The sequence below is a fragment of the Gambusia affinis genome, linkage group LG10, assembly GCF_019740435.1.
Source record: "Gambusia affinis linkage group LG10, SWU_Gaff_1.0, whole genome shotgun sequence".
Classification (NCBI taxonomy): Eukaryota; Metazoa; Chordata; class Actinopteri; order Cyprinodontiformes; family Poeciliidae; genus Gambusia; species Gambusia affinis.
Window position 1 is genome coordinate 23,451,228 of NC_057877.1, and position 23,052 is coordinate 23,474,279.

General features: G+C 37.6%; 1 protein-coding gene across 1 annotated transcript in view; it reads left to right on the top strand.

Annotated features, from left to right (window-relative positions):
* nek7 (NIMA-related kinase 7) overlaps nt 1–23,052 on the top strand; it is a 78,916-nt gene that overhangs the window by 5,749 nt on the left and 50,115 nt on the right. Inside the window, exon 2 of the mRNA XM_044129979.1 lies at nt 17,064–17,151. Within this exon, the coding sequence (XP_043985914.1) occupies nt 17,092–17,151 (60 nt within the window). The 5' untranslated portion in view covers nt 17,064–17,091. The remainder of the gene's footprint in view (nt 1–17,063; nt 17,152–23,052) is intronic.

A 23,052-nucleotide genomic window follows, 5' to 3' on the forward strand; every position in this document is an offset into this window, starting at 1 on the left:
AAAGCACCAAAAACTTTTATCATACAGTTTTTGGTAGAAAGTGAGAACAAAATAGATAAACAATAATTTATGCCAATGGAAAATGTTTAGTTTGTTTAATTTATCATGCGATTAATTGATTTATCAATTATTGTGGCAGGCCTATTCCCAACATTTCCAATATGTGTCCATTGTAGTGAATGAAAAAGGCAGACTTAATTCAGTGTTTGTTGAAATTTAACAGCTTTGAAGCAGATCCCTGTTTGTTTTTTTGTTTTTTTTAACCGGCTATCACTCTGGAGTTTCCTCTTTCTTTCCATCACTTTTCTTTATACCCAATGCAAAATATCCAAATGCCTCAGGATCAGTTCACTTTCACTGAATAATTGCAAGATGCTACATGCCACTGTAAACACCACATCAGTGACGGCACACATTTGTCATGAAATGAGACAGAAGCCAAATGATTTTGCACCCATGAGCAGAAAGAATCTGCTTTTCTGTGTCTGTGTTTCTTGCTGATTGTGCTATGGGCATTTGTTCCAGGCTCACCACAAATGAGACTAAATGTCTCACACAGGATTTATTGCAGAAGAACAAAAATTTGCATGTTTTGACAGATTGTCTGTTTTAGCCGCCTTGTTTTCAGTGTAAAATGCTGGGAATGTTTTTTTTCCTTTCTGTTCTTGTACTATTTATAATAAGTAAAACTGAAGATGTCATAAATCAAAAGGACTTTTAATATACAGCTACATTTCTGAAGTAATATTAGTTTTACAAAAAATTTACTTTTTCTTATTTAAATATAACATTTGCTCTTGCATTTCCACTCGCTCAGATTTTATTCACATTCAGGACTTGATGCAACTGAATATCTTGAGGTTTCTCGATGTTTTGTGGTTCGAATTGGCAACAGGAAGAAACGCAAAGTTGGATAAATTCAAGTTCCCTTTTTAATCAAGAGTTTCCTTATTCATTAAATTCTATGACAAGCAAAGCAATTTCCTAAGTCTATGAAGGAGAAAAACATTTCCGGTAGATGTTGTTTTACTGTAGCAACAAAATAAGCAGAAGAATTTGAAATAACACATCCGAACTGAGGAATAGGATGCTAGTTTTAGTCTTCAGCAAGCTACTCCATTGTGAAAAGATTGTCAAAATATGTTGCATTCAAGCAAAAAAGTAAGTTTCCTGAAAAATTCTGTTTAGTGAGCTAAATGGCAAACAGTCACAATACTAACAGACTATGTAATATGAATGAACATGTAATTTTGCAAGTATATGCAGGGAAACAATTTAATTCACTCTAAAGTAGTACTAGATTCAGACTTTACCTATAAATAAACAATTTTAAATGGTTTGGATCAGAATAGGGTGCACAAGATTTGTACTAATGAATCATAGTTATTCACATTCAGACATTTTGTGGATTTATTTTATTTGCATCTGCATTAGAAAGAAAACCCTGAATTGGTTGAACAATACCAGACCTCGGACATTCAGACAAAGTTGTTTTTCCAAACAATCTTTGGGGTTTCATCCATTTCATTGTGAAACTTGGACTCTTTTGGTTGCTGCTGGTGCAGTTCTGATAATGTGACCCACTCAACCAACAGGAAAGACCTGATCACAGTGTTGTCTGCTGCTGTGACATTTGGACATGCAGTACAGACCAAAACATTGGACACAACTGTATGTCCAAGCTTTTGATCTGCGCTGTAGTTATTATGACATTTAAAGCAGCATTAGTAGTTTGTAAAGCAGGAGAACGCTTCCTGTCGGCATTTCAATTTACAGTTATTTGGAACTGGCAGGAAAACTCAATGAGATTACTGAAGAAAACTCAAACACAAATGTCAAGAAGATTGATTTAAACATCGGTTATCAGCTCAGTCTTACTAAAAAAAAAATCATCCAAAACCGATATTAATAATAATCTATTGTGTTTCCTTATATGACATTTTTCTTGGTTCAAGTCAGACCGTTACCAATCAGATGTGGCTTTAATTTGTGCTTGCCATTAAACTCCTGATACAGTGATAACCCTCCACCCCATGATTCATTTCAGCAAAATTTCCACTCGTCCTTCTGAACTCTGTTAAATTTAAAAAAGCGTGTTTTTATACCATTATTGGATCTTAAATTGTGACATAGAAACACTTTATCAGTTTTAGCGACAGTTTTATGAATCTTAAATGGTGTTTTGGTGCTTATAAATCACTTTGAAATACATTTTTACGAAATCCACTCTGTCATTTTCATTTTTATTTCACTTGATCTCGTTTATAACCAGGACATGCAAGATGTCCCTTTAGTCTTTCCTCTGCCTCCCTCGCTGTTTGTACCCTGACTCACAGCGGTTTCCCATGGTCTCCCTGGTCTCTGAGTTTGGCCTAGGGCTTTGAGGTTGTGCTGAATGCTTGGGGGCATTAAAAAAAGCAAAAAGAGTCATAACAAGGCGCTTCTGTCATCTCCTGCTGCCTGGCTTGCCCTCGAGCCTCTTTGTCTCTCTCTTTCTCCATTTTCATGCCACACATCTCCGCTTTTTCCTTCTTTACTGCTTTTTCATTTCTGGATCTTCCCTCTTGTTGCTTACCAGTCCCTGACCCCTCTCCATCACTTTCCCTCACTTCTTCTTCTTAAGTTTATCCTCAGTGTGTTGTAAGGCTCAAAGTCTGTCTCCCCTGTTTCTTGGCTCCCCACTCTTGGAGGTCCTGCCTACCTGGGGCTTCCTCCCCAGCCTCCTGGCCCACTGTCAGGGAGGCAGGCAGCCCGACTCCCCCAGCGCAGCAGGAAGCTGCAGCAGCGAGGGTCAGGCCTGCATGGCGCTGCCGGCTGGCGCCGTCAGAAGTCCTGCCAAGCCAAGGATGAAGGACCTTTGCCAGTGTGGTATTGGCGCTCTAAAAAAATTATTTTACAGATGTGGATAGCAACAGAGATGGGTGACGTTAATGAATCTCTTAAAAGCAGAATCAATGCATTGATTCATATTTCTGTCAATTATTATTTATATTATTTACATTTTGCTTCAAGTATGATTGGAAAATGCCCCAAACTGTTGCTGCTCTGGATTTGTTGCTTGAGGATGTGAGCTGGTTGCTCCGCCTCTGGACTGGCTGGGGAAAAAAAAGAAGATTGATTTATGGGTTTGTGTTTTCAGGGGAGGGGGAAATCCTGGCTGGGTTCCCAACTGGTCCTGGCTTGTCAGTTTAACGGTGAATATTCAACATTGCGCCACACTGCGAGGCTTGGCTGTAAACAGCAGTTGGAAAGAAGCTTAGCAGCTAAAGCTTGCACAATGCTGGGCTTTGGTTGTGAAGCCCACCTAAAAACAACGCACAAGCAGGAATGCACATCTTGAAGTTCAGATTTCTCCAAAGAGGCAGATGGCATGGGCTGGTGGTGTCACACTGTAGTAAAAAAACCAAAAAAACCCACCAGGATCCCGTGATGAAAGAAGCTCCCGCCTGCTTTGAGCAGCGAGTCTGTCATGGCTGGTGTCTGCTGTGTGGCTCCAGGTCAAACTGTGATACGCAACTCCTGGAATTTACGCTTTTCAAGTTTTTCATGTTCAAATCATCTGAGGGAAAAACAGAGGGGGGGTTGGGGACAGGAAGTCTCATAAATATTAATATTCTAATGTGTGAAAGTGGCAGGGAAGACCTCTCTGGTTTAGTCGCTTTCAAGCCCTGTTGGGGAGCTATTCTCTCCTATCTGTGGATCTTACTCGCATTCCTTGCTTCTGTATTTCTCTGCAATTTTGGTAACTGACGATTTTATTTTCTGAACTCCGTTCTGATATAAATAAACTCAACCTGAGTTCTCCGTAGGATAAATTAGATCAGAAAGTTGCGGGTGAGCTGTGGGATTGTGTTTAGGATAGAAAATAGTCTGTTTGAACTAAATCTGCTGTCACCTTTTGGATTTTCAATTAGCAAGAACAGGCTGCGTAAATGCTCAAATAAGCCAAAAGAGTTCAAAAAGTGTGGATTTTTTTTGTTCCGAATTTTGATCTTAGTGAAGCTGTGTTGAGTCAAAAAGGCATTTCACCAAGTTAAAACTGCAGTCAGAAGTGACTTTTTAAAGTCTATTTAAAAGCAGAAGTGAGTTTCTGCCTTTTACAGACCAAAAACTCACTTTCTACTATGTACTTTCCGTCCAGCGTAGATGTATTTTTAGAAAATCTCAATTGTAGTATTTTTTTGTTGAATTTTTGAAATGTGTGAAGGTGAGGTAATATGTTGGGCTATTTCCTGTTGAAGATTAACTTGTTTTGCAGTCAGTTTTGGTATATTATATTATACCTTTCTATGGCTTTAGTGGTGGACATTATTATCTTTATTTATCTTTTATTGTGAAAAATTTCTAGTAAAAACAAAACGGGCAGTATGTTTGGAAATGTTATTTTTTCTATTTCCACAAATCATTAATGAAAACCAGTAAATTCAAAGATATGATTACATGCAGCTGGTGTGCCGTTGCAGTGATATAAATAACACTTTTTAAGTACGTGGTGTCCTGAAGAAGCCTATTTCAAATGAGATTACATATTTTTTTTGTGGAGATATGAATGCTGTGCCATGCAGTCACACAGACATACAGTTACCTGAAAAATAAATAATTTTTGTAATCATAATTTTTATTGTTATCAGAATAGCACTACAAAATATTGCGATAAAATTCGAAGTCCATTTTGCCCACCCCTACCATTTTAGACAGCAGCATGAAAATTCCTCTGCAAGCGTTTCACTCATCACATGTTTCTGTTTTTGGTCCAGATCGGTCAGAGGCATGGGATTTGTTAAATTACAGACTGAGAGGGAGCTTTCTCATCCCCACATGCTTTAATTCATATTCTGATTTGGAAACTTTATTAAACGTTGAACTGAAATGAACCACAACTGTAGGTGAATTTTGAGTGCAACTGAGCTTTACTGCTTCACATTTGTGGTTGAACAGCTAAAACACAGACCCCTGTGTGAAAGCCTTAACTTTATGCTCAGCTCTCCGCTGCTGACCAGGATAAAAATATTCATATTCAAGTTTAAGATATTTTGATCAGATGTTCCCCCACTAAACCCCACATGACCCTGACATCTTAAAATGAGGTTGATGCGGTGAGTTTCCCAGATGTTCAGTGAATGTAGGGCAGAGTCCGGCCTCTGCTAGGGATGGTGGAACAGGTCTGACATCTCTTCTGAACTGAAAAAGGAAATCCCTGCAGGCGCAGAGCAGAGAGGAGCGTATAAGGGAGGAGGGCAAGAATGGAGAGAGGTGCGACCCCTTAGGGGTAACGTTATTCTCTGATCGTCATATACACACATACTCGCTCACACGCTGGCATGCTGTGACGGTGTGCCGGGTAATGCACTCATGCAAAGAGAGATGAGTGCCTGAGGAATAAAAATAAACACAGAACTTTTTTTTTTTTTTTTGTGTGTGTATATGCTGCGCTCACGTTGATTTTTGTTTCCATTTTAATTTAGCTCCAATTTGTGATTTTTTTTTGTTTTGTTTGAAATTCGACATAAGATCCTGTTTTATTAGCATCATGTAATGGTAAACTAAATAGATATTTGGAAGTTTTCTTTAAAGATACTGTGAAGTTTGTTGGTTTTCCATTGATTTTATTAATGGGAGTCGTCTTTCTGGACTGCATAACAAAATCCTGGATGTGTGTATGAAACAGCGGTGCCACGTTCTCTGAGCTGGACTGCTTTAGATCTGGCTGGAAGGGTGTATGTGCAGCAGCCAGCAGTATCCTCCACGGTAGCCACAGCAGAATGAAGCTGAGCAACAGCTGGCCCAAAGCTTGATTTTATTTTATTTTTCATTTTTTTGGTGGAGCCTTGTTCCCATGGCTCCATGGTTAACATATGCACTCAATGTAGACGTCTCGTTTTACAATAACTTCTCCATTTAATGCTTGTGTGTCTTTTTCTCCTTATTCAGTGACTGGCTGTGGCCAAGGTTGTTTTGGGTTCAGGGTCTTAGATTTTGCCTTTGCTAACTGACTCTGAAGGGTATCGGGGGGTTGTGGTCCTTCTCCATAACCCTCACAGACCTTACAGTAAGACGTGTTCCATGAAAAACCCAAACCATAGACCTTACTTTAGCAGCTAACTATGTAACGAGACATGCCTGGGAACTGCTGTTCTCACATTACTAATGATTTGGACATCTTGTGCTTGTCACTTCCTCTTAGACAAATTTTTGTGCTAACACAGTTTAACTGCATCAAGCAACTCAAGGAGAGGAGGAAAACTGTAGATCAAGAGAACATAAGAAACATTTAAGTTGTTTTTTTTTTTTTTTAAATGGGCTGAAAAGGAAACGGTTGCTTTCTGTTGAAATTAATTTCATACAGGAGGAATCGTAACGAAAAGCCTTTCTTACCTCCCAGAAACAAATCAGCATGATGTTGATGTTTAATTTGTCCTGCATTTTCCAAGTGGCCTTCTTCAGAAATGAACTACCAACTCTTCCATTAATCTAAATAATAAATAGTCCTCTATAAAAGGCTATTTTATTAAATACATAAGTGATAATCTTCATAAAACAACAGATTTGTTTGAGAATGTCACAATTTTTAGATTAAACTGGTTCAGTCATGAGCACTACTATATAACCTGTTTCTATTTAATCCTTTTTAATAATGTGTAATAATAAAGACTGAAATATCATATTTTATATCTGCATGTGCCCAAGGAGTTTGTCTAGTTTAAATTTGATTCATGTAAATATTAGAGTTTATTTACTGTTAAATGAGTAGAAGTTTGCTCATTGACACACAGTCTCAGCATTAATCAAACAAGAGTAAAACTTTCCTCCAACATTTGTTTTGGATAAAATCGTAGACACTCATGGTGGCTGAGTGTTTTCTGTCGGCTCATCAGTAGTGGCTAAGTGTTGTCAAATTCTTCTTTTACTGCCACATAACTTGAAGTACTCCCTTACTTTTCTCCACTTAGAGGTTACTCATTTCTCATTAAAGCAGTTTGCTTACCGTCCATGTTTGTCTTAATCTTTAACAAAGTGGAGCCAACTTTGTGTAAAAAATGTTACGCTATAAAGATAAAGTCAACAGGTTTGCATTGTCAGTCATTAAGTAGGATAAGTCACAGAAACCCTACATGTTGTCAAATAAATCCATACATTGCTGTATCTTTGCATATCGTTTATGTGGAAGTCTGTTGTTATCCATCAACTATTTGATACAGATTAATAACTGAATTGTCTTTGGTTCTATTATTTACAGTAAACAAAGAGGTGGTAAGTTGCAATAAAACGGATCTTAATTGTAATTTTTAGATTTACAATTAGTAATTTTAGTGAGCTAAAGACACGCGTCGTGATGCAGATCCTCCACATGTTGGGATACTGAATAAATCCTCTCCATGCTGTCAGTGGCCCATGTGAGCAGAGCTCCCACATAATATCTGCAGCCTATCAGCTGCTGCATATATTACAACCATTGTTACTTTTCAGCAATGCTGATGTAAGGCAAATTCAGCAACAACCAGTGCTGATGCTGCTTATTATGCACTATTAACTATGTGGAAAGATCAAGTAGTTTTTATTTTTAACAAATTTGTGCAAATTAGACAGTCCTATAAACCAGGACTCTGTTGCAGGACATGTTGAATGACTTGATGGAATCGAAGTTTTCTAAATATTGAGTTAATGAGTTTATTTTAAAATGTGTGCTGCAGCTAAGCAGAGTGAGACAAAAACAAACTGTATTCTGTTTTGCCATAGGGTACTGAAACATATTTATGTGTATAGTTAACAATATTGCTTCAATAAAAGCCAATCTTAACTGCATTATTAAGACTGGCTTAAATGTGATTTTTTTTTTATTATCTAACTATTGTTAAAATATTTCACAAATCAAGAAGTTTATTCATTCTGTGTAATACCAGAACATTATAATGCTCCGGGTATCTGGATTAATATTCTGTTGTTTTTTTTGTAAAGATACACATCCCTTTGTAATTTTTTTCCTCATTTGTTCCCTTTTATTTAATAAATATTTTTTACATATTAGCCCTCTAGCCATGCAGAAAAACAGAGCCACAGCCCGCGGTACCGGATGTCACATCTAATATCCTGGTGCCAGAGGTGATGAAGCTAATTTGGTGGTCAGTCTGTGACATGGCTAACAAACAAAGCCCTGGTTGGTCCTGAAGGGCTGGCATCTCTGCTCTGCTGTTCTCTGCTTATGTTCTGCATTGTGAAAAACCGAGTTGTTGCCACAGGCCACAATGGCAGCCCAAAGCCCTGGGATCTTCGTCATTCTGGGGTGCTTAATTCTGGGTGTGGGTCTTTGATTCTAATATAAATTAATTTAGGGTTGCTCTACCCTAAATACTGAGAATATATGCAGCTATAGTGAAAAACACTCTCACACAAAGGCTGGTATGAAATTTCTATCAGTAAAAATCTCATTGTTTTACAGGATGACAGTATTTACACAAAGATGTTAAATAAAACTGTTTCAACAGGAACTTGTTTTTATTTCTAACAGAACATATTTATTTCTATTTTTGCTAAAATAACATAACATTGATTATTACAGTCATCACGATGTATAGAACATTTATTGTTTCTGATTTTGAGACAGAGACCTTAACAAAAAAATAAAAATTATAAAAAAGTTTTGCCGTTAGAGAAAAATTGAAAAATTTAAATTGAAAAAACGGCAATTTGGAAACTATTGCTGTTTAAACTACAAATATAACTTCACACTAGCGCTCAGCTCATGCTCACTAAATATATAGTTGTGACAGTGCAAGAAAACTACATACACATTGACTTTTGCCACGGTTTTGTAAAAGTCACTAAGGGAAAGAGCATAAAACACTCCAACACCAAAAAAACCCTTTAGACCATCAGAGCTGAACCGTCTCAGATCATCCCACGACATTAACTCCTGCAATTAATCAAAACAGTTTAAAGCCATAATATTGCATAATGCAGATTGATAACATTACCTATTTAAACTTAAAAGCCTTTCTCCAGTGGAGGGTCAGTTACTTCACAGCAGCGAGTTACATGGTCTTGTACTGCGGTCAATGAGGCCATAATGAATTATCGTTCCACCGCAGCGCATGGAATTTAAAGTTAACATTTCTAAATGAACGTTTGAAACAAAATTACTTCTTTTAAAACCATCCTAAATAAAAAAATATGTTTGTGTAGTTGCACGTTTATAAGCATCTTCTTTGCATGTTTTTGAAAACATTTCAAGCTTAAAAAGTTGAATATACTGAACAGTGGTAGAGTAATTAATAGATTGACAGCATTACTTCAAACACAAGGAACTGATAGACTTAACATCTTTGATTAATCAGTAAATGGTAAAAACTACCTGTTGCCCTCTAGGAAAGCTGTACATCTTGGCGTCTAATATTAAACCTTTGATTATAAATGTTCAAATTTTTTATGTTTAGTTGTAACCTTTGTTTAAGGATTAAATCTACTTCAGTTCATGGGGCACCGTAAAAGGTGTAATCTTGAACTGTTTCTATCCTCTGGTTATAAACAGTCATAATTTATTCACAGATGAAGAGGGGCGGTTCTGAGTGCTTACTTGCTTAAAGTCATGCTTATTCAGTCAGTTTCCTCTGAGATCCTGAGAACTTGTGGCGTCTCTTACAGTTTGATAAACTAGCCTAAATTAGAAGCCACTGATTTGCTGTTTCCTCAACATATTATGCATTCAGCTTCTATTTTAACTAAGGAGTGATGGTGATGTGGCATTTTGAAAGGCTGTGAAAGTAGCGAGGGTGTGCACGCACGGCATAAACCCCCAGGGTCCCCTCTCCTTAATGCCTGGGGGGGGCTCTCTGCTTCACACAGCCTTCTCATTGACACACTAAGCTTGTACCTCAGGGATAACACAGCTGTCTTAAATGCAGCTCTATTTTTGCATACTTTGCCCACATAATTTTCTCTTCCCGTACACAGTCAGCAGTTTGTCGGTATACCTTGTTTATTCCCCGTGATTGACAGGATGGATTATTTTCACCTTGTAATCGAAGTGAGGAGAATAAAAAAGTCTGAAGTGGTGTGGCTGGCGGTCTTCTTTCCACTGGTACCATGGCTGCCTGTCACTCGGCTTTTATCATTGAAATTGGAGTTTATCTTTTACAAGCTTAAGTGGAATGTTTTTGTTTTTCAAGCGATTATTAGCATCCTCCTTAGCAGCCATCTCTGGCTGATGAAATGAGCACATCAAACGGCGTTTCACGCTAACGAAGCAGCACAGACTGCCTGGCTCCTGCCTTTACCGCGAGGCACCTGCTTAAGTGACAGAACGGCAACAAAGGGCCCCCCGCCTCAAGGGGCCCGTCAGTACCCTGGTGGAGTGGGTAGCACAATGGAGCAGGGAAGTGGCCCGGGCTTTTAGCCACGTGCCAGCTTGTGTTGAATAACAGACAGGAGCAACAGAGCCCAGTGGAGCAGGAAGGGGAGGACGTGGGAAGGACAAGAGAAGGGAGGAGTGGGGGGGTCGTGGTTGACACCTGTTTGTGCTTGAGCTCTTTTCTCTATATTAGTCACCCTTTATCGCTATAGACATCAGGAGAGGATGTAAAGTGAAAACTGGCACGCACAGGACACACACGTGCAGGTGTGCAGGCACAGGGAGGGCGATGCAGATGAGGATTCAGGGTTTGTTGTTTATGGGACTCGCCCAAGAAAGGTCAGCTGGAAATTCAGTTTTCTACTCGCTCCAGAAGGTGAAATGTACTCACACAAACTGTGTTGGCTTAGTTGGCTGATGAGAATCAAGCTAGTTCCCGATAGCTTATTGTGCTGGGATTGTATATAATTTACTCCTACAATGAAAAAAAATAAATAAAATCTTCCTATGAGGTCTTGGAAAATTAAAAAGAGCAAAAAAGGGTTTAAAGTGAAAAGCTGTTCTGAGAGTTATAGGCAATGTAGTTTAGTTAGTATTATGAGAATGAATAAAATGTGAAAAGAACTAGTCATCCTGCAAAAGAATAGTAAACTAATTAAAATGTTTTACTTTTAGATATTCTGATATATTTATACTCCTAAAGGCTGCCGAATCTTTACTTTTTACCATCTTTACAATATCACAGAATATTGTGGCTTAAGGTAGATATTGCCATTTAAATGTGATATGACAGTTTAGGTTTTATTTCTAAGAGCTTTAAAAAGTATAAAACTATAAACTGTGTATATTTAATTTTAACTGTTAAATAAAATAAAAGTGCTACAAAGGTATTTTGAGTATAGGTTTTGACTCTAATGGAAAATTTAAACAGTTCCTGGTACATATTGTCTTTTTCAGCAGAGCACCTCTGACTTCCATCCAATTGTTTTTTTTTTTTTCTTTTACTAAAGTCAGAATATATTTTTGAAAGAACAGGTTGTTTATGCATTACCAGATTAAAAAGCACCTAGAGGAAAAGTTAATGAAGGTGGCAAAGTTTCACTAAATGGCATAAGTTGTTTCTTCCAATTTTGCCTTTTTGCAGATTTGTTAGTAGAACCCATCTAAAGTATCACAGATAATATATAATGCAGTTTGGGATGCTGAAATACCGAGATTCAATGCTACTCGAGCTGGTATTGGCTGGTGTTTGTGAACCAGCCAATCGTTCCTCTTGCAGAAAGTGAATGCTACCTTCCGTGGTAGTGCCATAACTGTTTCCACTATGGATACTTCAGCCACAATCCGCTAATACTTCTCCTCAAAAAATGCTGAGAACTACCTATTTTAATAGATCAAACACAGAATATACCTCAATATGCATTAGTAGAAACCGCCTGAAACTAGCATCTACAGACTTAGTATTTCTTCTCTTGCAGCCAATCAACTGCAAGGAAAATTAATGTTTCTGCTTGATCGCCTGCTTGGCAAACCCTAGCCAATAGCACGTTAAGTTGCATGGCACTAAAATATCTCAACTTTCCAAGCTGCATTTTCTTTCACATATTTTAGATATGCTCTACGAGAAAAATCCTCAAATATTGAACCACAAACAGGCGGGAGTGTATTGTACTGTTCAAGAGAAATCTTCTAAAATCGGCATCGGCGATTGAGAAACAGGTCGCAAATTTCTGATCAGTGCACGTCTCCTATTCTCTAGTTGGGACTTGGATTACTCACTAATGTTGTGTGGATTCTCTGATTAAGATTCGTTAATACTTATAAAAGTTTTGCAGATTTTAGGATTTAAAGGAGTGGTTGAACTTGGTTTTCAGTGCCTTTTTCAGAACTTCTTTCATCACTCGCTGTTTCCTCTGTTTTTCCTCCCCATCCTCATAGATTGAAAGACAGTGAAAAATATCCTGTCTTCATTTTCTATTCTGTCAATTCTTGGACCATCCTACTAAAAGACCTCAGAAAGTGGCTTGCATGCTGAGGTGTAATTGGTCGTCTCCCCCTCTCTGTCTCTCTCTCAGCTCATGGCCCAATGAACACGAGTGCCTGCACATTTGGGCTAATGATTTTGAATAGTGATTAAAATGAATTGAAAAGTGTGCCGCTTCTGTAGTATCCGGACCCCTCCATCATTAGAGGCTTTCTTCCTCTCTCTCTCCGTCTCTTTTTCTCTTTGTGTATCATCAGCGTTCGTCAGGCAGGGGTTTGAGAGGAGGCCTGGGGTAGGCTTTCATGAGCGCAGACTCAAAGGTTTCTCCATTTCTTGTAATCATGGACACCACTCTTCCAGCACTTTCACTGTCGTCTTCTGGCTCCTCAAAGGTGGCTTTGATTCTTTCCCATCCTACACCCGGGCCAGATAGTGTCACATTGCATTTTTCCTCTCTTGTTCACCCCCGTACTTGCCCTTCACTCTTTCTCTTCCTCAAAGCCAGACTAGTTGGTTTATCTTCATATTGTCTCCCAGATTGCGAGCTGATCTAGCACTGTTCTCTTTAGAGCGTCCCGATGCCAGGACCCTGCTACTTCCCCACTCTCTCCCAGTTAGCCTCAATCCACCTTTTTTATCATCGTCACCCGCGTTTTGTGTTTTTTCCTGTTTTAAATGAATAATGCAGGAGGCAGAAAATGGGGATTAAAAAGGAGCTAAAGCCAGCGCCAACTTCTGTGGTGCACAGCACCGCGCGCTCTCTCTCAGGACCACAAACTCATCAGGGTTACCAGCGAACCCTTTTCCCTCTTCCAGCATTTTTTCCTCAGTTGTGCATCTGTTGCACTCTGTCCTTCATCATCCCTGCTGTGGCCTACTCTTTTTTTTGTTTGTTTGTTTGTTCTCATATTTAATTTTTCCATCACTCAATATGAAAAATCTTTTTATAGCAATGAGAGAAACTTTCCACACAGTGAAATAGCCAGGGCTGCAGTAATTATTCAGATTATTATTCAGATAAAAGAAATTGCAATTTCTCATTTAACCACTTAAGCCTATTTTAATTTAAATACATTAAAATATGAAATTAAATAATTCAGTTTCTTTTTTTAAATAAGAAAATAAACATTTCTTTGCCTAAAATGCAATAACATAGCATTCCTTCAGTGAATTTGAACCGGGTGAAGCATTTGAGGACTTTCGGGTGAAACCTATTTGCAGACAACGGTGTTTTCATGTTAAATGTAAAGTGTGTTTAAATACATTCAGTTCATTTTTGTGTTAATTACTGCTCTAAGTTTTTTCCAGCAAATTAGTCTGAGTTCTTTTGAGTCTGCACACTCCAGTTAACGATTAATCAAATACTAAGTCAACGATTATTTCAATAATTGATTCCTCAATCTGATTAATCGTTCCAGCCCTATTTCGTATGCACTTCTAAATCTTTTTTACAGCATTTGATGTCTGACCTGCATATTTTATTATTATGATATTGGTAATTGGGACAGTATTGATTATAATTAACACACATTTTCTTCCTTCTTCTTTTTCTTTTTACATCATTGCAACATTCTCAACACTTTTCATGAGATTTAGTTTCTCAGCCAATAAAATATACATCAGATTTTGGCATTAGGGGCAGTAAAAGTCAACTGGCCAGATATTCTGCTAGCATGCAGCATGTGAATGAATTGCACCTGAAATCTAATTTCCTACCAAATACTATATTCAAGCAATGTCCAGTGCATTTGCTACATTGGACTGAATAAGGATGAGCAGTGACTCTGCAACCTTTACAATCCAAAGAGCCATTTTTACCCTCAGTCCAGCTAAATAAAGAAAACTTGTTTATAGACATAAATGCAACACAACTTTTCAAAAGAAGAGGAACTTATTTTTTTTGATAAATTCTATGACATTTATCTTTAAAGAAACACCCTTTGTTTTGGTGCACATTTTAGAATAAATAAAATCCTATGGGATTTTTTTTTTCCCTGCATGATAATATTTGTGGAAAATGAGGCAAGAGAAATGGAAAAATGTTCACTGCTTTTTATAGTGTCTCTTCCTGGTGAAAATTCAAAAACTGCATTAGTTTATATCTATATTTAAAAACATTAGTTGGTTCCTTTTAACCAACAAGCTGGTATTTGTTGCTTATTTAGTCTATCTGTGTTAAAGGGAGAGAGCCTGGAATATGTTTTAGTTGGTTTTAGTTTACAATTTGTAATTGCTTTAGTACGATGAAGGGTCACGCTTCTTTAGTTTCTATACCATGACTGTTTGTGTTTCTTGAACTGAAATGCTTTAAAATAGGCAAGTTTGTGCTCTACCCCTCCCCCACCAGTTGCTGCACTATCCCAGTCAGATTACCACTGCCTTACTGTATGAATTCCAATCAATTGCTGCTTTTGTGATTTTGTAACCGTAAAAACACCAGAGTATACCTTGATGCGGCGCTTGTTACATCTTGTCTACAACTTGTCTACAACTGTGGTCGTGAGAGAAGCATTTTAAAAGCAGCGATTATCTTTTATGGAGTGCTTGAAACATTTTGTTTGTTGGGATATGAGGAAGTATGAAATAAAAACAATAGACACGATTTGAGAAAATGTTTAAGCAAAACCATGACCTAAGAGTCAGTGAAGTTTTGGAAATGAAATGCAATGTTCATCAAAAAGGTGGGTGGATTAAAATATATCTAGAAGGAGATAAATATGTATGATCAGTTTTTGCCTCATTCTGTTTCCTTATTTTTGTCCTCTGCCATTTGCTTCCTAATTTGAATCTGGGACTCATGTGAGGAAACATAGCTTGAGTTTTACATTAGCTTATGTAAAGTGAGAAAATAGTTGGTTTACAGTCACTGGTGGCATGGAAAGAAATGCATTTTCCCTCCCTTTGCTCACTTCCTCAACCTGAATTTGTTTAGATAAAAATAAAAGTGCAATTCCCAATGCAACGGAAACCTCATCCATTTTATTTTATTAAAGAAATGGATGTGATCTTATAGTTGTCAATCTTTTGTAAAGTTTTTGTTAATCCTGTTAAAAAATCTTGACTTGATAAATAAAAAGGAGACAGATCATACTTATCACATATTATAACAGACTGAGTTTGTATTTCTTCTGCACACCAAACAATTTTTAACAAAGTTTTAAAGCCACAGCTGATCCTTTTGTATGAGTAGTTGATGATAAAACCTTTATCGTTGGTCACCATTTGTTACCTACATTGCTGAAATACCACTAAACTCACTTTACACTCTTGACACCAATAAATGTTTTTACGTCTCATTTGTTTTATTAGTTTTTGGCAAAAGAAAAACTCTGAATTTTCAGAATTTTGACAGTAACTCCATTTTAAGCAGAATTTGCTGTTTTGGGTCAAATTCACTTGTAAATCAGTTCCTGATTTCCATGTTTTTTTTTCTCCCATTTGCTGACCGTAAATGGGGGTCCTCAGAACACGGCAGTTGTAATTGATCTCATTAACGTGAGATACAGAACTCACACTGCTTATTTTGTCACTCTGCCAGAAACAGAGAGAGGTTTTAATGATGCCAGTCTCACTCTATCAAAACACAAAGCTTAGAAAAATTACAACAAAAGGCTTGAAGGTCAGTTGAGTTGTAAAATAACATGGAGTGTGTCTGTGTTTTTTTCAAATTTTATATCTACATCAATTAGATCAGCAACCATCTTAAACTGGTGTTAGTTGATATGATGATGGACAGACATGTATTCTCTGTCCAAACAGAATGGAATTACTAATTTACACTGAATTGCTAAAACTAAGAGAAAATGTATTTTGTGAAATTTAAAACTTCATCAGTTTATATGAATTTACAAAAAAAAAATTATCAATGTCATAGAGCTGCACAATGTATTGCAAATTTATTGTCATCGCAAAATCACTGTGTGCAATATTCATATTGCAAAGGACTGCAGAGAGATTAGATCAGTCAGGTTAATTATCAGCAAGATGGTAAGAGTTCAGCATAGCTTAAACTGTGATGTTTCCGTTTCTATTTCTCTGTGTGTTTTGAGTATGTGTGTGTTTCCTGGTTCTAATTGCTTCTATTGAAAACCAATAGACACAACACCTCATAGGTGTTTATTTGCAGGTGACATGCTTGGTGATGTGTAAGTGCTGGATCCTGTGTCTTTTATCAGTGCAAATTTTAGTCTGCATAATCATTGCATTTATTGCTTTGACTGTCCTATGATGTTAACTAAATTACAATTTTCATGCACTTTTTTTTCTTTAAACCTGCCAGTTATTTAAAGTGTCATTTCAAGATGAGCAATTTTCTTACTCAGCTAGCTTCCCCATCGGTCGCGTGCCTAAACATGCACTTAAACAGAACAATGACATACACCTATATCCTCTTAAGTCTCTGACCTACATTTCCTCAGAACAAAAAACAAACAAATAACAATTACAGAATGTGCTTAAACCAGTTACTGATAAAACAGATCATTTCCAAGGAAGATATCGTTAAAGCATTACAAAGCTCCCTTGAGGTTGCTTTTGTTGGCTGTTGTAGCTTGTCCATGTTGCAACTTGAGGACAAAGAGTGTCAAATCAACGGCAAAGACGTAGGCTCCAGTTCCTCTGAAACCGAATCTCATGGCAGCAATCACTAACTAGCCTGTCTGTGATCGGCAGTGGAGATTGACTGGAATTGCTGTAGCGTTTTTAAAGGAACTTTTTGTTTTTGTTTTCTTCCAGAGGTGTACAGGATCAAGCTCCTAACACCATGGATATGGATATGCACCCACAAGGACAGCAAGCAGGCGTGCCAGTATTTCAACCTCAGGTAACACTTCACACAGACTCACACCAACACAAGCCAAGCTGCATAGTTATAAAGTGAGGTGAGGAAAACATAAAGTTCTCAGATCATTTTTAATCCACTGCTGTCTTATTTGTTGGTCTGTATTGTTGCCATGCATGATTCACACAACTATGAAGCGGAAAATATTTTCAGCTTATAGGCATTTTGTTATAAGTTCGTCACATTTCATGTAAAGCCATATATTTTCTAAATTCTTTGTGGTTAGATATGTTTGTTTATGGGTCAGAAATCTTGGCCCAAGTTAGAGCCACTGTGCTCTTTCTATGAGACCTGGGATTACATTCAAAGTTTTAAATTATTAAACAAGTTCTGGGGTTCAACAGGATCATGAGTTCATAGAAAACAACTGAATAGATGCTTAAAGGTCTGAGCTGGAAGAAAATGACATATTTCAGTTGCTAGTTAAAAGCTGTTTAGCTGACTTCAAGAATAATAATAGTAATAAATATTTAATAAAATATAAATTTTGGAAAATGGATACAGACAATTCAGCTTTTTAAAATGGCGTCTCCATAAGAGATTACAGTCGTCTATTTTTGGTGCTTTTCACACCTGCAGTTTGTTTACTTTGGTCCAAATCAGTGGATTAGGTTAACTTGTAAGTTTTCTGTCATATGAAACAAAGATGCCTCAAATTTGTCCAAGATTTGATTGAACTGAATATATTTTGATTAATTTGAAATCTAAGCTTTTCCCTTTGTCATGTGATTGTCAGTCGCAAAACTAGCATTTTCAAACTGACATTTTCAGGCTATATCATTGTTAATAAACATGTAAAAAAATCAATTAGTTTCATAGCTACTCCCTCAGTCAAAGAAGAAAGCATATGTTTGTCCTTTAGAGGTCAAACCTATAAGTGATGCAGATATTGGTTTTACTGAGGGAAAATAATTGATTGGTGCGTCTCTAATTTTAAGCTTTCTCCACTTGTAATGAATCTGAATTATTTTGCACAGTGGATCATTTCTTCTTTTACACTGACATGCTTCTCCCTCCATATGAAGAGTCTTTAAACGCGAAATAAGTCCTTTTTTTTCTCCTGTGGATCAGTGAAGATCCACCCTTCAGTCTCATCTTGCCACGCACCACTGTAGCCTGCTTGTGAGACAGACGGCAGCGGATGAATGTTGAGTTGTTGGTATTGATCAGAGCTCAGGAGGTTGGCAGAGTCTGGCCTTCCTGCGTGCCTCTTTCTGTTCGATACAACTCAAGCTCGCTCTGTGCAGATGTGGTCATTGTTGGGTTTTAATACCGCCCTCGAACATCAGGCACATTGATTTCTTTACAGGAGGATGTTTTTGCCTCCATAAGTATTGAATAGACTTTAAACAAAGAGGTTCATCCATATGCCCCAGAGTAAACGTGGGCTCTTTTTGGGAAAACACAGCAGCTCACTAAAAATAGGCCAGTACTGGTTGTTGTTTTTCCTGCGTATGCAAGGGCATGGCAACATTAACACTCGAATTGCCAAAGGGATTCATTTATTTTAAGATTTCTAATTGCAAAATTAAGGATAATTGGGCTGCACACAGAAGAACTGCAGATTAAAGCTCTAATAATTAATTTGACTTTGGCAACACTCCCCCTACGCAAACACAAAAACAGGGGATTTCTTTTTTCTTACTGATCTCCCAGCAGTTGATTATGGTTTATTGTTCTGGCTTAATGATTTCTCTCCCTGGTTTTCAATCTATTTCTAGCAGTTTACATCAGTGTTAATTCTAGACTGACTTGTTTTTATGCTCTGGGTTGGAGATGCACAGTGAACTTTCTCTGTTGCATCATTTTTTTTTCTCACTCACACAGAGCATGTTTGAACCGATTTCACATTTAATGGGAGATGGCGAGGGGGGGGAGAGAGAGGAAAAAGTTAGATTATGTAGATGATTGTCTAAGCAGCATCCAGATGGGTGCCTTTCAACAAGTCCTGTATCTGTTTCTCACTTTCCTAAGGTTCAGTTTTCTTGGCAGCCAGGAAAAAAAAAGGGAGGAAAAAAAATCCCGCCAGCCTCCTCCTGAAAAAATCTGAATTGTATATGTGATGAAGGATACTCCATATCGCTTGCAATATAATTTCTCTTGGTCCCGGAGGTATGATGCATATGCATTAGTTAAACGGGATGAGCCGCTAAGATGTGCATTTTTAATGGTGCATTTGCTCTTGAGTGAGTGGGAGGGTTTCAGAGAAGGCTCCCTCAGATCAGATTTCAGCCGTCACTGCACAGTTTGACAGACACAGATCTGACTGGAAGGAAGCGCCGAGACAAGGCGCTGTGGTTGTGGAAGCCGATTGGAAGGGAGAAGAATGAGAAGCACCTTTGGGGTGATTCCTGCTGGTTTCGCTGCCTGGCTCACTGGCTGACTGGCTGAGGATGAATATTGCATGGTGCCCGCTCAAGGGGGCTGGTGACTGGTGAGGGTGGGAGCCATCCCCTCCCTTGCTGCCAGTTGCTGTACACATCTCTTCCTCTTTGCTCCCCCTCTTTGTCACTTGCATTCAATCCAAACTAGTTTGCTGGATGGTATGTTCTGTGAAGATGAAAGCAATGTCAATTTGAAATATTTGTTTTGTAGTTTGTAAATGCGTCGTCCACAAGCATGTATGTTGACGCACTTCTTTTGAGATGAGTAAAAATCAGATGCAGGTTTAAGCATATGGTACCACATCTAGTAATGCCATACATTTTCTGTTAAATTTCAATTTGCTTCCTCTATAATATAACCTGTAGCACATTTCTTTTTGTTTCAGCATTACAGTCCCAAGAATGAAAATCTGATCCTCTACCCAAACCTGAAATGAAAACCTGGATCTTACTTTTTGCTTTTGGTTTCTCATCCAGCAGACAGAAATATTGGTTGATATTATGAGCTATTAATTAATAAAATGGTAAATTTAAACTGTCCCTGTTTTGTCATAGTAACGTTCTCCAACAAAATACAAAGTCAGTAATGACATTAATTACGGTAAGTGATCAAAATCCTTGGTTACCAAGTAAAATAAACTGGTGCTGCATAGTTAGGACGTGGGAGGATTATTTTCCCAACACAGCAATATGGTAATACCATTTGACGAAGGAATTCATTGACCAAAGCAAAGAATAAACATTTATTTATGTTTCCAAGAAAAGCGTTTTAACTCCTTTATTTGATTTCAGTGTAAACCAGAGGTGGGAACTTTGTTTTAATACATGAAACGATATTCAAGCTTTAATGTATTATAGTAATTCTTTCCACCCTGGAAATGTGTTCTCATGGCTATATTTAGAATTGCTATGTTATTTTTTGCCATAATCATTACAAAAAAAAGACATCGTGGCACAAGATAATGTATATAATGTCCTTATCAAACTGAAATAATTATTCAAACTCTTAGGGGCATCACTGAAAGGACTAAGTCTTCGTTCCCACATGGTCAGTTGATCCAATGATGTAAAAAAATAAATGTAAGGTTATTGAAAATAATGTACCCAGTCATAATGAAGCTGAACACTGTGACTTACACACCAAGTGGTCAGTATACGCATGATGAATGAGTGTGTGATTCAAAAGTTCATCACAGGACTTCATGATCTACAAAATCACCTCCATCTCCTCAGGTTTAGACCCACCCTCGGCATGTCTCTCAACAACAACCTGCAGAAGTGATGACATAAGCTAGCTCTCAATGAGGTTAAAGTTCATATCTGCTTTGTGGCTTTCTGTCGGCACCAAACTAAAAGGCATCTTTATCATTTTTTGTGTCCCCCTTCTGCAGTGGTGGTAGTTCAAAGTAATAAATGCTACTTGAGTGGTCAACCAAGCAGAGAGATTTGTTAAAGCAAGTTTTGAGATTTATGAAGCCTTTTTTATTCTATGTTAGAAATACAAAATATCACTGTTGGGTATTAGGACGACCTTAGATCAAGACGAGCATGAGAACCTGACTTCATACCTGTTAAACCTAGATTAACGTATTCCACACAGACAGATTCTTTAAAAAATAGATTGCAACCCATAAAAAAAGTAAATGAGTGATTTGTAGTTTTCCCAAACATTGTAAAAATCTTGTCTTGTCTTTTGAGCTGGAGTTTTTCCCTTTTATCTATAGTGTTACATTTATATTGTGAGTTAAAAAGCCCACAAACAAACTTTGCTGTGGCCGTAGATCCCACTGCTTCTCTGTCTGCCCATGTAAGGCGGCGCCTCTCTGCTGCTGCTGCTGGACTTCATGTGGCAGCTACTGGCACTGCTGGGCTGTCACATCACACCCTCTCCCCTCTGGTGCTTGTCCCCCGCCACCCCCACCGTATTTCACTCTTGAGCATCCCCTCTTCCACTCTCCATGTGTCTTGTCAGTTGTGTTTGGCAATGGTGTCATTATTGGGCAGCTCGTATCACACTTCAACAATGAGCTGTCTGTCTGCTCCCTCTCCGTCTCTCTCTCTCTCGCTGTGTTGTCCCCCGTCTCCATCAGTTCCTCTGCCTCCGACTTACCCATGGCGGTTTTGTGTACTCTGTCCCTCACAGACGTTACCCACAATGCCTAGCCCAATCTGCCACTTAATCGTCACCCATGACTGTTTGTCCCTTTCTCAAAACAGAACAATGTGAGCCGACTGAGTACATCTCAAGGTACAAACCAGAGATTTAACAAAAAGTTTTAGTTCTACACATGAAGTTGAAGTTCTACACATCTGGGGTCGTACTCTGCCCTAAGCACCAGCTTTAAAAGACACATTTTTTCTACTGGAGCCTAAAAACTTTTCTTTCAATCTTTAGGGTTATATCCTTAAATCTTAAGTTTAATAAAGTTAAAGTCCGTGTGTTTACAAATAAAAATGTTCAGAATATAAGATGTGATGCAAATGAGCTAGAAATGAAAATAGCTCTCAGTTCAATCACATCCGAAGTCAAATTTATTTGTATAGCATATTTCAAAAGTGCTTTAAGTTCTTTACACCATAAAAACATAATATAGTAATATCACTCGACCTACAAAGGAAAAATAATCTTTTTGTTATACATTTCAGTTAAAATGTTATTTTAAACACTTTTACATTAAATGTTTAAGGTTTTCTGGTTTTGTAGTGAATTTATTTTTTATTTATTTAAATACTTTTTCTGCATGATTAAATATTATTAAGGAGGGATTTTGTGGAATTAATTTAGATTTTTGCATGACCGCACAGTCACTTAATCAATCAAAGAGTGACACCAGAAAAAAGCCTGTTTTTTAAGTAACAGCTTAAAAAAGTCATGATCTGCTGCTGCGGTTCATAACAAAACATACAGAGCATCCAGACCTTCTTTTATCTTCTCTTAACTTGAAGTACATCCATATTTCCAAAACTTTTATAACCTCATCATTAGGGAGCAGACTTTCTGTGCGCCATGTTTGTTTTGTAATACTAGCGCAGACATAGCTAGCCAATGAAGGTGAAATAACTCCACACTCAATTAAAGATACAGATACACACACCTACTGCACTGTGGAGAAAAACTGTCAGAGCTTAAGTTTAAAATTTTAGGAAAATAAAGCGATGAATCATTAAAATTACGTGTTTATAAATTTTGTAGTCAACGTTGTCTATGACTGGTTTCCACTTTTGGTTTCCACTTTTGCATAAATATCTAAGATTTCCAACCTCATACTAATAATGCAAAGAGAATACAAGTTTGTTACTTAATGTAATAGAATGTCTAAAGAAATAAAATAACAATAACAAACACCTCCAAACTGATTAATTGTAATATGCCATGTTGCTTTTTCCTTCACTAAAAATATGTAGAGCATCACAAGTCTTCTTGACATCAGTGCAGCTGATAAATCCTGATTGGTGAACAGAGGAGGAAGACGAGTAACTCCTCTGTTGAATACTCTGC